Source organism: Neolamprologus multifasciatus, chromosome 17 (assembly GCF_963576455.1).
Source record: "Neolamprologus multifasciatus chromosome 17, fNeoMul1.2, whole genome shotgun sequence".
In the NCBI taxonomy this organism is placed as follows: domain Eukaryota; kingdom Metazoa; phylum Chordata; class Actinopteri; order Cichliformes; family Cichlidae; genus Neolamprologus; species Neolamprologus multifasciatus.
The window spans coordinates 21385867-21399689 of NC_140455.1; the positions used below are offsets into that span (position 1 = coordinate 21385867).

The window sequence follows — 13823 nt, forward strand, 5'->3', positions numbered from 1 at the left end:
GCACTTAATGTGTGTCTGGAGCATTTACGGATGAGGATTTCATAATTAGCGATTGACCGTCGGAGCTGCTTTTAGGAAAATAATTAAATAAATGTGTTAAAAGCAATACATTTCGGTCCAAGCAAGGCGTTTCTAAAATCGTAAATCAGCACAAGTAGAAAAAAAGCAGCAGAACTGGAAGCACAAGGAACAACCGGTTCTCTGGGAGAACTGGGGAGTCCCGGGAATATGGATGACTGTTGATGTGACTCTGTAAACAGGCCTCGCAAACACCGTTCCACAGTGTGTTCAGAAGTGTGAACACACTGAAGAAAGCAAATCAATTTACCAAAGAGAGAAACCTGTAAAGAAAAGTCCCAAACTGCCCATCTCCATAAGATAATGGAAAAAGTTCGCTCAGTCTTATTTTTCAGAAAGAAAACAAAAGCAAATGAGGAAACTGTATCTGTCCGAGAAGTGTTTTACTTTTAGTTTCTAAAGTTGAGACATGCCCTAATCTATGAGTCATATCAAAGGTCAACCCGTGACTTCCACCTGACAACTCATAACCAGCTGATGTTTACGGTTTACATTCACCGCATTACATTTGATCAAATCAGGCAAATATTTACCCTCATACTCTGAATATTACAACTTACAGGCACGCCAAACACTTTACATTTAATGTGCCCTTTTGTACCAGGTAAGTACAGGAGAGTAATTAGAGGGCTGGAAAACTCCTTAAAATATGACAAAATTACAGAAAGAATCAAAGCAGGAAGATGAGCCTGGCTTAGAAATTGCTTCTGTTTAAAAAACAAAACAAGAAAACATTAATATACACCAGTTACCAGGGAGTTTTTCCTTCCCACAGTCGCCTGTCATCTGATTGCTGGACTTTACTCTCCATAAAGCACTTTATGGAAATTTTTATTGTATTTTTGTTATATATAAATAACTAGAAATGAATTTATACAACAAGGTTTAACCTTGCCTGCTGTGTTTTTGGAGAAATCTCTTACTTTCAGGCTCCTTAAAAAGTTCAACTTTAATATTGTGACACCAACTGTGTGTCGGTGCGTGCGTGCGTGTGATACCTTGTTCGTCTGATGTCAACGGAGCGCTGCAAACAGAAAACAAAGACAGCGTTAATAAGATATGTAGATAACACTTTTCCAGTGCTTACACAATGTTAGTATCGCGTAACCATGGAAACCTTCGTATTCTCATCAGCAGCAGATGCAAGTGCAAAGTTATGGCCACATCTGTTAATTATAAATGTTGAAGAGAAATGATCTGATGTTCAGCCTCAAACACACATTTGCTTTAGTTTTGATGTCCCATCTGAGAGGGCTTCTTCTAAGCAATCATTCAAAGATGTTTTCCAAAGAAAACAGCGTGGCGGCAGCTAAAACGCAGGGGTGATGCTGCGGTGGCTACGTGTGATGTCACTTGCCCTCTTTCAGATGCATCAGGGGGATATGCCTCGCCTGGGATGTTGCGGCTTTCGCTGCTTCATTATGAATAAACGTTTTCTCATTTGCATTTTAGGTATGGAAACTATTTGATACCCAGGATAAGAAAGGTGATCACACAGTAGGTAAAACGAAACGTTCATGTGGAGCGTGACCCTCCCAGAGATAGTTTTCTCTGTAATCCTTCTTTTGTCTACTCTGTCCAGAAGTGAGGAGAGCAGATAAAATGCACAGGGCTGTGCCGGCTGCATCATATACAATGACACGATTCACTCTCATCACGCAATGTCAGTTCTGCCGTTTGAACCCATCCACTCTTCCATCACTCTTCACTGCCCAGTTTTCTATTAGCAAGTCAGAGAATAGATGCTAAACTCTGCCTGCATTCAGCTGCTGACTGACTAAACAGCTCTGAAGACCAAGACAGAAGATGATCCTAGAGGCTCGAGCGCTGCACTCCAAAAAACTTGGGAGGGAGAAAATTTCTGGTTTTTTCTGGAGTTTTCTGGTTCAGATATCTTCAAAAAACCAAACAAACAAAAACCAAACAAACAGATGGTGTCTCCTTAATTTCCTTTTTTTTAAATTTAACATGTATCTGGGAAAATATGACATAATTCTCACCTGCTACGTTTTTCTGGTCACACCAGGAGTAAAAACGCATGCAAAAATTTATTTAATTGAGGTGCATGAATGACCACCGTACAGAAGAGGCTCCTGACCTCAGTGAGTCACCTCTATCTGCTGACTTACCCAGCAGTGGGCTCCACCACCAGATCAGGCATCCCCGCAGACGAGCCCTGGCTCAGCACTGGAGCTTCGTGGTCCAGGATGAACACTTCATCCTGACAGATTTCTGTCACGAAATGCAGATGCTCCTAAAACAAAACCCCCAAACCCCCAGAGAACCAGGAAAGAAAGAAGGAACGTGAGGAAGAAAATGCACCTGGAAACAAGCTTTGTGAATTCTGAAGCAGCAGGAAAGTCAAAAATACCTGAGCCTTGTCGATGCGATAGAAGCGGTCGGCTGACGTGGCTGCAGAGAAGGAACACGCAGTTACGCAACATAAAACGTCTGTAAAGCTGCATTCATCAAAATCCCTGCAGGGTCTTATGATACCCAAATAATCTTTTATGATTTTAGAAAAAGCTTCAACGACTTTCATTTTTATCGGATAATTTAGTTTATAACTCAAGTCCTTTGATGAAAGCATGCAGTTCATTTTAATTAAGATTTAAAATGAATTGAAAATAAAGTTAATATGATACAAAAACACATTTACTGATCACTTACCAACTATAAAAACACAAAGAATCTATATGAAGTCGATATGATCGTTTTTTGGGATATTTATTAAAATAAAATGCATCACTGTCCACAATAGTAATAAACCTTTTTTGTGCTACTTGTGACTTTTGAAACTTGAAACTTTTGACGCCCCCCTGTGGGCATTCTTTGCAAGTTAGCAAACATTACACATTCAGCCTGGGATCAACTAATACTAGACTTGTACTCAAGACCGCCTAAACCAAGACCAAGACAATACCAAGACCAGAGGGTATTGAGACCAAGACAAAGATGAGACGAGACGGAGACTAAACAGTCTTTAAACTCCAGCCAGATGCTGCTTCGTTTACAGGTGTCAGGCATATTTTTGCGATGCACTCACACAGTTGTATCACCTGCTGTGGCGCCCCCTTGTGTCAAGTGAACCAATACAAGCAACTTTTGAAGGAATTTGTGACCTTTGTTCTTAAAAAGCACAAAATAAATAAACTTTACCCTACTTTCAGGACTGGAGTCTGAATGCATTACTGTACACTTTACTAAAGGATGTGATGGATAACCGACTAGTTTGGTGACTAGTTGAAGGCTTTAAGAAGCTATGTGTACGGTTTACAGACATAAATAATTCTGTAACAGCATCTTAGTAGAAATTTAACTCTCAAGGAGGGAAGAAAAAGCATTTTAAAACCTTACTTTGAGTCAAAGTCTGCAAGCTGGCGACCCTATACATGCAGTTTTTGTGTTTTGGGGACCACTGAAATTAAACTTAATTTAATTAACTGCCACAACAGGTGCATGAAGATGTTACTGAGATCCTTCTAGAAGGACTCTGATCCAGTTTAAGGTGTTTCAGTCACTCACAATCCAAGAAGCTCCAGTTGGGAGACAGTCTGCTGGTTGAACTGGTCCGGGGGACACCTCTGCTTTCATCCTGGAGGCAAAGAGACAAATGTTGTGATTGTCGCCATTTTTTTTAATTGAACAATGAACTGAATGTAACAGGGTTCAATCAGGAGATTAATCAGAGTAAAGACGAAGCAAAAGACAGAACACGTGAGAAAGACAAAAGTGCTGTTTACGAGTGTTTTGTAGTGTGGCAGAGATGAGCAAGACAATAAGACAGCATGTAGTGCATATCAATGAGCTGTTTTTAGGGATTTTACCACTCTAAGGGTTACTCTAAGGATTTTAGAGTGGGTGCCAGCCTATAACAGATAAAATTAGTTTATATTATTTAGCTATTATTTAGCCAAATGCTTATGAGCTGCCAGCCACCTAAAAACTCTTAGATGACTGTCCAAATGTTTCAGTGTTTCTCAACCCTCACAGAAAGACACCCCAAAGTCATATACCTGGTAGTGCACTCTGTGGCCAGTAGATGGTGCCTGGTGTAAATCCTAGCAAGCACACAGCAGACAGGTTTCAAGGTTAACAAAGAGCCAGAAGCATTTACACAAAAAACACCAACAGCTTCTACACATTTTACATTCAGTCACATGAGACAGACAGCTAAAGAGCGTTCCCGGCAGTGCCGGTCATTCATCCATCTATAAATAACTGAGAAAGGAGTGGCGACGCTGCTGCGTGGATCATGAAATAATGATGAAGAGGAGGAAACAGGAGAAAAGGAGAACAAGGGAGGCAATTAAAGGGATGATGATGATGATGGTGGTAAAGCTAGAGACTTGCCTCTTGTAATCTGTCAATATAAAGTCTGCAGGTCTCCAGGTCACAGTCCCCCCTCACCACCACTATGCCAACAGGGATGGCTGAGAAAAAACAAAACAAAACACAGACACATGTTAGAGCTTTCGGGTAATTACAGTAAAGATTTATCAACACATGGTATCCACAGCTGATCACCTACACTAAGAAAATTATTTTTCTGCACTAGAAATCTTCAGAAATATGTTTAAATATGAAAACGTGGTGCCAGGCTGCAGAAACGTAAATGTTGGACACAGTCGGGTCCAGAATACTAGTTTTATTTGTCTGTCACATGAGTGAAAGGTTTGTTACTTTATAAACCACTAAAACATATTTTTTTCATGTGATTAGGAATAAAATATTCTATAAATAAGTCTTTGAACTGAACATAAACAAACAAACATGTCTGTACAGGAATACAGCAGTGAAATTAGAGCTGGTACAAAACCAGCCTGTATGGAAAGTTTCCTCCTTCATAACCAAAACTCATCCATTTATTCGTTGTAAAGCTTAAAGTTATGTTTCGTGTATCCTGTTGATGCCTTTTGGAATTTTTTTTTAATGGTTTATTTGACAAACAGTGTGACTTACAGTACTTACGCTAATTTAGTCTTAAGATGTAATTCAGCTTTAGTGGAATTCTTAGCAATAACAAACAGGTTAGCAGGTATCTGCTAGCTATATGTGTGTCATAAAGTTGGTTTGGCTAAAAACAAATGAGCTACAAAATTCTGCTGATATCTTTTTTAATTTAAGAGACACAGAGAGCCTTACATATGTCTCGTAGCCGCTCCTTGTCATACTGCAGCCTGTCGTACTCCTGGAGGCTGATCCGGTTCACTCGAAGACGCAGACGATCTGGAACTGCGTGAGGACTGGAAAAAGCACACACACACACGTGCATGTACATGCACACACGCACACACACGCACAGATCAGACATGCCCGAGCAGACAATGAGAAAGGCATACAGATGCATACATGCATGCACAGACACAACTGGACACAACGCAAAACAGATCTGAACTTTTATTTAACTATAAATATAACTGAGTGTCTGCACACCTGAATGAGTGACAGCTCGATCAGAGGAGAAAACTACATAAAAACAAACAAACAACTGAGCTGAACTCCTGCACTTCATTATTGACGATGTTTTGGTCCGTCTGACTTTCAGTGAAAGTGATCTCATGCTGAGATGCTGCCCACGTACCTGACGAAGGCTGGACAGACCAAAACACTGGAATCGAATAAATATTTCAGCAGTAAGCAGCACAGTGGAGTTCAGCTCAGCTGCTTTTACTCGATATTTAATTCCTCCTCTGTCTTCTTTTGTTTATGTGAAAACAGATCTATGAGCTCTGACATTATAAAAGACATCTGCACAGGTGTTTGAGAATCATACGTCCACAGAGCCTCAAAACCTCTAACTCAATAATCTTACCTGCAAAGGGACAGAAAGCGTTTGAAATTACAACAGTTACATGACTCTTGTTACTCAGAGCACGACATTAAGACACTTTACAGGGTCTGGACGTCAAGCGAGAGGCTCGGTTCAAGTAAAGTTAAAGGGACTACAGCGAGGGAAACATTAAGACAAAAGACAGAAGCACACTGAGGAGTGGACAGGCTTTTATCTGCATGCTGCCACGCGCTCTTTCTCCCTCTGCCGCTCTCTTCCAGCCCATGTAACACAAACACCAACAGCCAGCACGACACAGCAGGGTTTGACCAATACAGCTATTTGAGCATTTCAAATCTGGGGTTCTCAAAATGGGGTTCATGGACCCTCACAGCCAACACGTCCAACAGGAAAAATCTGGGCTTATAAAATAAGGACATTACGACTCCTGTCTGTTACGTCTAACTCTCTCAGGTTGCTGTCTTTCTGATTAGCCACTGCTGCTAACGAGCACAGAGGAACATTAGTCAGGGTGTCCTTGGATAACTGTCTCCTCTCCTCTCCTCGCTCAAAAAGCGCCGCTTTAAATGAGTTGGGAATCCTAATGCAGAGCCTCTTTCAATGTTGGGACTTTGTCCTGATTTGCCCTTCCTCGCATTAAACATGCAGCAGGAGACAGCCCACGTCAGACTCTTCCTCGCTCCTGGAAATACTCTGCTTGGTTCAGGTGAGGGTGCTGCCTGAGTTCAGCATGCAGGAGGCTCACTCGTGGTGAATGTACCAGTCATTACCCGTGAGTTTGTACTAAAGTGTTGGCAGGTTAAAGAGCGTGTCATGTTTGAAAGGCCTGGTTGGACATTTACGTTTCTTCATCAGTGTGATTTCTATTAAGGCTTTTTTTAAACACAACTTTCAAGGAAATATCACTTTCTCTTGTATCATGATTAGGGTGAGGACTTAAGATTGGGTGGGGCCCGTGGGATTTCCTGATTTTAAAATGGGTCACAGCTTTTCTGCTTCATCCTTTTATTCGTTGTTGTTGTAGCCACAGCTTTGACTGAACACCACTTCCAATACTACAAATAAAAACTGTTAAATGAACAAATAAAGTCAAATATTTTATAATTTGCTATCATTAAAATCATCATAACTGTCCACAAAGCTGGGAAGATGCCAACTGCTGATTTTGTCATGTCAAATATTGGTCAAAGCCTGATGGATCAATAAAGACACAACGCTGTCAACACATTTACTCACATGGACACAAACATCCATCCATCCAGTCACAGAGGGCTCAGGTACTTACACAGAGAAGGAGTCGGGGGGAGCAGAGAGGCGGCGCAGATCAGCTGCACACACCTTCTGAATACTACGGCCGCACACACGCGCACACACACACACAGAAGAGAGGAGGAACGTATGACGGGGGGAGATGAGGGGGGGAAAAAAGAGAAAATGACGAGGAGGGGAAAGGAAATGAAAAAAAGAGGAGGGGAAGGAGACAAGGTAAAGAAAAGAAAAGAAATAATTAAAGATCACACCGGCGTGTGTGTTGGAGGAATGAAGAAGTGAATATGAAGGAAGACAAAAGAAGAAGAAGAAGAAGAAGAAGAAGAAGAACAGGAGGAACAGACGGAGAAAAGCCCAGAGGTAAGTGGACAAACATTGATAGCACAGTAGCAGTACAGACAGTCGATAAGTTCAGCTACAGAAAGTCATCACCCTCTACTCTTCCTGCTCTCACATGCACACAGTTACTGTAGCTGACACGGTTTAAAATACACACAGATAAAGACAGAGATATACATGAAGAGATATTAGTGCTACGGGGATGGAGGAGGGTTAGTAGTCTCGTGATTCTCTTTGTGCAGGAGGAAATCACAAGGCAGCACTGCCACTCCTGAAACAGATCAATAAGCATCTCCTGTTCACGGGAAACTGCCAGTGTCACGTGTCAGCGTGTCACCCATGCTCTTGTTTGGATTCTTTGATTACACGTCCCTCCTTTGACTTGGTCTGGCGTGCTGTACGGAGATGTGGGAGACTGACGAGTGAATGTCAGCTCCTGCTAAACAGACTGTGTGACTCATTCAGATTTTTTACAACGCTGCTGGCCTAGATCCTCCATCTGTACGAGCGCGCACGTGTGTGTGTGTGTGTGTGTGTGACTCACTCGTTGAGCAGGGGCACAGAGGTGCGTCTCTTGCTCTTCTGGACCATGTTGGCCTGATTTCGAAGAGAGATGCGGAGAGTGGATGGAGCCAGTCGGCATGGCTCGCCGTCCACCTGAGCAGAAAGACACGCTGAGGTCATGTTTTAAAGGTCAAACCAATGACTTCATAGTATTTGCTTCTTTTAGGCTTACATCAGCAGCATATAAATCCGAAAATCAGCCAAGAAGCTACTTGCACTCACAAACAGTTTAAAAGACGGACGTCTTAAACCTGCATTCTTTCTAAGGACCAGCAGAGGGTGACTCTTGTTTGGAAAGAGACCTCCACTTCTATGGAAATGAAAACGGCCCTCAACTCACTTGCTCTGTGACCTCAGTAAACACTTCCCTGATGACTTTATATGAGCTCAACCTTCTTTTTCTTTTTTTAAAATGGTCATTATTGGGGTTGGGTTGGAAGGTTTGGTTGGGCTCTTGGAGATATTTGAGCCGTCTTCAATTTAGTAATAGCTTGTGTAATATTTATTTGACCTGGCCTGATAAAAAGAAATGTCAGGTTAAATAAATCTCACAAACCACAGCAAAGTATAGTGGACTCTACTAGAGCGGCATTGCACGATTCAGCTCAAAATAATCCTTCTTTATCTCACATTGAGCCCCTGATCATCACAAACAGAGGGTTTTAACAGCTCTCATCTCTTTCTCCTATCTGAGCTTTTGATCAGAGTCACTGCACACAAACATCTGGCTCACTTTTGTCTGTTTGTCATTAAATATCACAAATAAAATTAAATATATAGCCAATTTGAATACACTCGCACTTCTCATTGCATTTACTGCAGCTGAATGACTTCATAATTTCTGCATGACTGTTACTTTAAAAAAAATGCAGTACTCTAAACTACCCCGAGAGGTTCTCGTGTACCCATTTGAGAAAAACTGTTTAACCATTTTCTTGTTTCTCAACGTTGTTGCTTCTCTGTTTATATTACAGCCAGCACTGTAGTTACGTTTTAAATATCATTAATAGATATGAATAAATAATAATGAAATAAAGAATGAATAATGAGATATTGTCCCCTGCAGAGTTACTCAGAGCTAAACAAAGAATTGAATCAAATATTTAAGAGAGAAAAATTAAAAATCAGTCAATCATCTCAAAGGTTTGTCAAACTGTGAGGTGCATCACCGGAAACATATGGAATTTAAAAAGGTTGATCTTCATGCTGGGTAACAGGACTGACTGTGCTGAAATTAATTTCACCGGAAGTCAATCGTTTTAATTGTTACTGATCAATTAAACATGTGAGATGGGGAAGTGGGAACTTTATCCAGGTTTTTGTACCAGAGGAAGTCTTAGAAGCACGGACCTAAAGTTTGCTGTCACGTACCATTTCAATTTCAAAGTTTTTATTAATTAATGTTTTAATACAAGCTAAACTAGGTATATTAAAAAACATTTTGTCATTTAATTGTTTATCTATTACTTAATTAATGCAGCATAAACAGCTTTGGTGGTGAAGGGTCTTTATCAAAAGGAAAAGCTGTAAAACTTCTAAAAAGGTCAACATTTATGCCCTCCTTCACATTTTCCAAAGCTGTCCAGTGGGCCAGATCGGAGTATTTGCTGGGTCGATTCTGGCCCCCGGACCTTATGTTAGACACTCCTAAATAAAACTGTACATTTACTACAACAGTTTGTGTTTATTCTGAGAAATTCTACGTGTTTGTTGTTTTCTTATACTCTGATTATTCTCTAGCTGCTCTTGCTTTGAATCCTGCAGGTATGAGGTTGTTATATTACACTCTGTCACTCTAATATTACCTGAACAGGTACAGTCTTGTAGGTAGTGAGGACGACCTCTCTGCACTGGTGAAGTCTCTCTCCGTGACCTCCAACCTGCAGCGCTGCCTAGTGGACAACAGAGACGTCTTCAGATGTGGTTTTCTCTTCGTTGCGCTGCTTCTTTTTTGAAATTCTTACCAGCGAGGCCATGGTGAAGCCGATAACCTCAATGCAGCCGTCGTCATGCCGCTGAGGTTCAAAGTCTCGATGGTCTCCCGTGTTTCCCCATGGCATGGTGCCGGCACAGTATCTGCACACATGTTAACACAAACATGCAACAACAGAGTCTCAAAAACACCTTAAATGTCATTTGGGCTCCCCCTGTGGCGTCCTGTTGATGACACGCTCACTGCTGATGTTTTTTAGCAAAGGTTAAACTCAAATATCAAATCAAGTGCTTTTCTGGCTGATTCATCTTTCTCCAGTGACGGCGCAGACTCTCCTCTGACCGAACAGGTATGAAATTTGTTTTTATTGACTGAGGAGTATTTTAACTCCAGGCTGCGTGGGAGGACTGAAGTCAACAGCTTCAGCGAGCATAAAACCTGAATTACACCTCCCGCCTCTACCTTCAGCCCACTTCAAGAATTTAATTAGTCAGGTAGTCACAAGAGAGTTGTGGTGTCTCACAGTTTTCTAAATGCTATTTAACATGCTTTGTCACACACTGAATTGTTAGACAGAAATTAAAACCTACAGATACCCCATTATTTACACGTTTTTCAATAACGGTGAACTTTTTTTCTTTGGTTTTTATTTGTTCTTAGCAGAGCAAATACCAAGAAATTCACAAAGAAAGAACACAGCAACACTGTTTTCAAAAAGACTGACTGAGCCACAGATCACAAAACTGCTATGAAATTCACCAATGACTGACTGATGACGCTCAGAGTCTGTCCGCTGTGAATTTCTTCGGAAAAAAAAATAGCCAGACCTCTGCAGGGAAGGAAAAGCTCTGAAATCTGTCTGGTTCACAAAAGGCATCGAGACAGAACCGACACTGCAGCAGCACCGAGTGACAGGAAAATAAGTACCGCCCCCTCACAGATGTTCAGAGACACAACACATCTATGTCACAACTTTAGCTGCCTTAATTCTTCATGCCACAGACTCAACAACGTCCTGGAAACATCCATGTTGGCATGATAGTATCACACAGTTGCTCCACATTTGTGGGCTGCACATCCATGATGAGAATTTCCTGTTCCACCACTACTAAAGTTGCTCTGTTGGACTGAGATGGGACTGTGGAGGCCATCTGTGTGCACGTTCAATAAACCAGTTTGACACCACGTGTCATCCTGCTGGAAGCAACCATCGGAGGATGAGTAGGAATCAGCGTGGTCAGCAACAAGACTTGGGTAGGCTAATAAGGGTCACAAAGAATGGAAAAGATCCACCACACCATTACGCCCCACCCCTTTCTGCTGAAGCTATGAAGCTAATCATTAATATTCAGAAACCTAGACAGTGCCTGACTAAGTTCAGGTCAAGAAATTCCTGGGAACCATCGATTTGCGCTATCGTGGCCACTCCATGATCACCTACCTGGGAATGTTTAGAAACACTATGCACTGGAACTTCAGCTCCTGGATCTTGGGAGTGAGATCTGTGCCATCACACTGTGAAAGACATGTAAAGAGAAACATTGAGCCAACGTTTCACAGAATGTGCGCCACATATTTGCAGTATAACAACTTATTTTCACTCTCAGAACGTTTGTTTTGCTTTTAAATGTCATTTCAAGCGTCGCTCGCTGTTCTCAGCTTTTACTCTCAGTTTCACTGTCCTCACTCTCAGTCGAACCCGCCCCCACGTTCTGATTAATCAGGTCAAGGGTCACGCCACACTCAGCTCCCTGCAGGATGCCGTTAATGATTTATTGCTGCAACCACGTAAGATGTGCCATTTTCTAAATGTACAAACCATTTCTGGGTCAGATTTTTCATATTCAATTATCCATTTTCCACCAGGAAAGTTTCTAAATCAAAGCATAATTAAAGGATAAGTCCAGTTAAATTCAATATGCTTCTATAAATAAATCCAAGGAAAAGACCAAAACCAACAGAAAGCCTCAGCGGTGCGCATCCGAAGCTTGAGCTCATTCCTCTGTGCCACACAGCTCCATTATTCTCACAGAAACTATATAAAACACATCAGCGTTAACACCTCTAACAAGTTCCTGCATTACAATGAACGAGGGCACTGTAAATCTGCTGATGCTGCTATAAATACTCACAGCAACAACAAATTAGCAGCTGAAAACAATCCCAAACAAACAGTTTTTCCTCCTGTGTTACTAATATTTGTTCAAAACTGCAGCGCCAAGATTTTTTTAAGGAAACGATTGAGTCTTTTTTTCTTTCTTTCTTTGAATGACGGGATATATTTATTAGCCAAAGATTTATATCAGCAGCAGGAAACAAGAAGCTTGAGGATGAGAGTCAGCGTCAGAGTAGGGAAGTCGGAAAATGTTCCGAGACAATCAAATAAACTGTTTGTGTTTCGCTGCTCTGGCATGAAATTTCAACAGATGCTGCTCTCGGGGCATCCCTGACACTGAAGACACAGTAAACAATCCTGTAATTTGGTTATGTTCGACTCAGTCCCAGATAGTTACAGGGTTGTTAACTGTTAACCACCAAATCAAGTTAGCAATTATGTTTTTCCTCTGGCCTGCAGTAGAATGTTTTGATGTGAGTTTTGGAGATATCAGCCACAGAGACGTCTGCCTACCCTTGCAAACATAAGAAACCAGCTGGTGCTAAGTAGAGATCAACCGATACACAAGTTTTTAAATTGACACTGATAAAATTAGATATATTGCCTGACTTTTTTTTTTAGGCCTTTTAGACACACAAAAACAGACTTCTCTAAAATTTGTTACATGTAAGCTGTGTCCCAAAACGTCGGCTGCATCCAAGAACCCGGCCTCCGCGGTCTATGTGGGCCGGGTCCTTCGAAGACTGAGAAGGCCGGAAGTGCGAGGCTGTGAAATGGGACGGTCTAGCCTTCAGATTTGCGTCACCGCTGTCTCGGTGGAGTTTAATAAACTCGGCCGTCTGCTCCTTGCTATCTAAAATATAACAGGACACTGGAGTAAATTCTCGACCGTCTCACACTTCTGTTTAATCACTTTTCTGTTTAACGTTTATTCAGCTGTGTGAAAATCCCGGAGGAACCCACTTGATGGATTAAAAAAGTTTTATTTAATATAATAACTTTGATCTCAGCCAAACCGATTTACTCCGGAACAAATAAAACACAGAAAAAGGGTAAAAAATTAAATTTTTTAAGTTATCCGAGTGACTTATATATCATGTTTAACCTGAGTAGCGAAAGAGCGGGGGTCTGAAAACGATGAAGCCAGGAGTCCGCTGCTCTCGCCGGCTCGAGTGACCATTGAACCCCCCGGCTTGCTATCGAGCGGGTGGGTAACAGATGTCTTCGAAAACGTCGGCACACTTTTGCAAATATGCGATGTCTTGATAAACCAAGCAGATATTTGAAATTTACACAGCTACTTTCTCGCCTGAAAATATGTTAAAAGTTTATTTTGTGACCCAGAAAGATTAATAAGACTAATTTTAAAACTCAGTAGCGGCCGCCATTGTTGGCAGCTGAAATTTGGCTGGGCCGCGCTATGAATTCTGGGATATGGTAGGCCACGAAGGACACACCCGACCCATCCTTCAAATTCGGGGAAATGAAGGACGCATTTGTCGGCCGCATTTGAAGGAGTCAACGAATTGGGACAGCCTTCGTCGCCTGGCTGTGACGTAATCAGCCTTCAAATGCGGCCTCCGAAGGATGCAGCCGAAGTTTTGGGACACAGTTACTGTTATTTATGAGTCCTTACTAAGATATTATTGATATTTGAGAAATTCAGCTGTATTGTCATACTATCTCAAAGTATGATCTTGTTTTATTGTAACAACAAGTCATGGATTACT

At 41.5% G+C, this 13823-nt stretch overlaps 1 protein-coding gene across 4 annotated transcripts in view; it reads right to left on the minus strand.

The window, feature by feature from the left end:
* The window catches only part of dgki (diacylglycerol kinase, iota), a 98886-nt gene that overhangs the window by 7235 nt on the left and 77828 nt on the right, over positions 1 to 13823 (minus strand). For 2 of the 4 annotated variants that reach the window (XM_085136746.1, XM_085136745.1), the window contains exons 18-29: positions 11419 to 11492; positions 10009 to 10120; positions 9850 to 9936; positions 8025 to 8137; positions 7158 to 7220; positions 5224 to 5324; positions 4432 to 4511; positions 4095 to 4139; positions 3604 to 3673; positions 2450 to 2490; positions 2208 to 2332; positions 1077 to 1102 (exon numbers count right to left, since the gene is read on the minus strand). In XM_085136746.1, coding sequence (XP_084992872.1) covers positions 1077 to 1102; positions 2208 to 2332; positions 2450 to 2490; positions 3604 to 3673; positions 4095 to 4139; positions 4432 to 4511; positions 5224 to 5324; positions 7158 to 7220; positions 8025 to 8137; positions 9850 to 9936; positions 10009 to 10120; positions 11419 to 11492 — 937 coding nt within the window. The remainder of the gene's footprint in view (positions 1 to 1076; positions 1103 to 2207; positions 2333 to 2449; positions 2491 to 3603; positions 3674 to 4094; positions 4140 to 4431; positions 4512 to 5223; positions 5325 to 7157; positions 7221 to 8024; positions 8138 to 9849; positions 9937 to 10008; positions 10121 to 11418; positions 11493 to 13823) is intronic. The other 2 variants (XM_085136748.1, XM_085136747.1) reach the window with 2 other exon arrangements.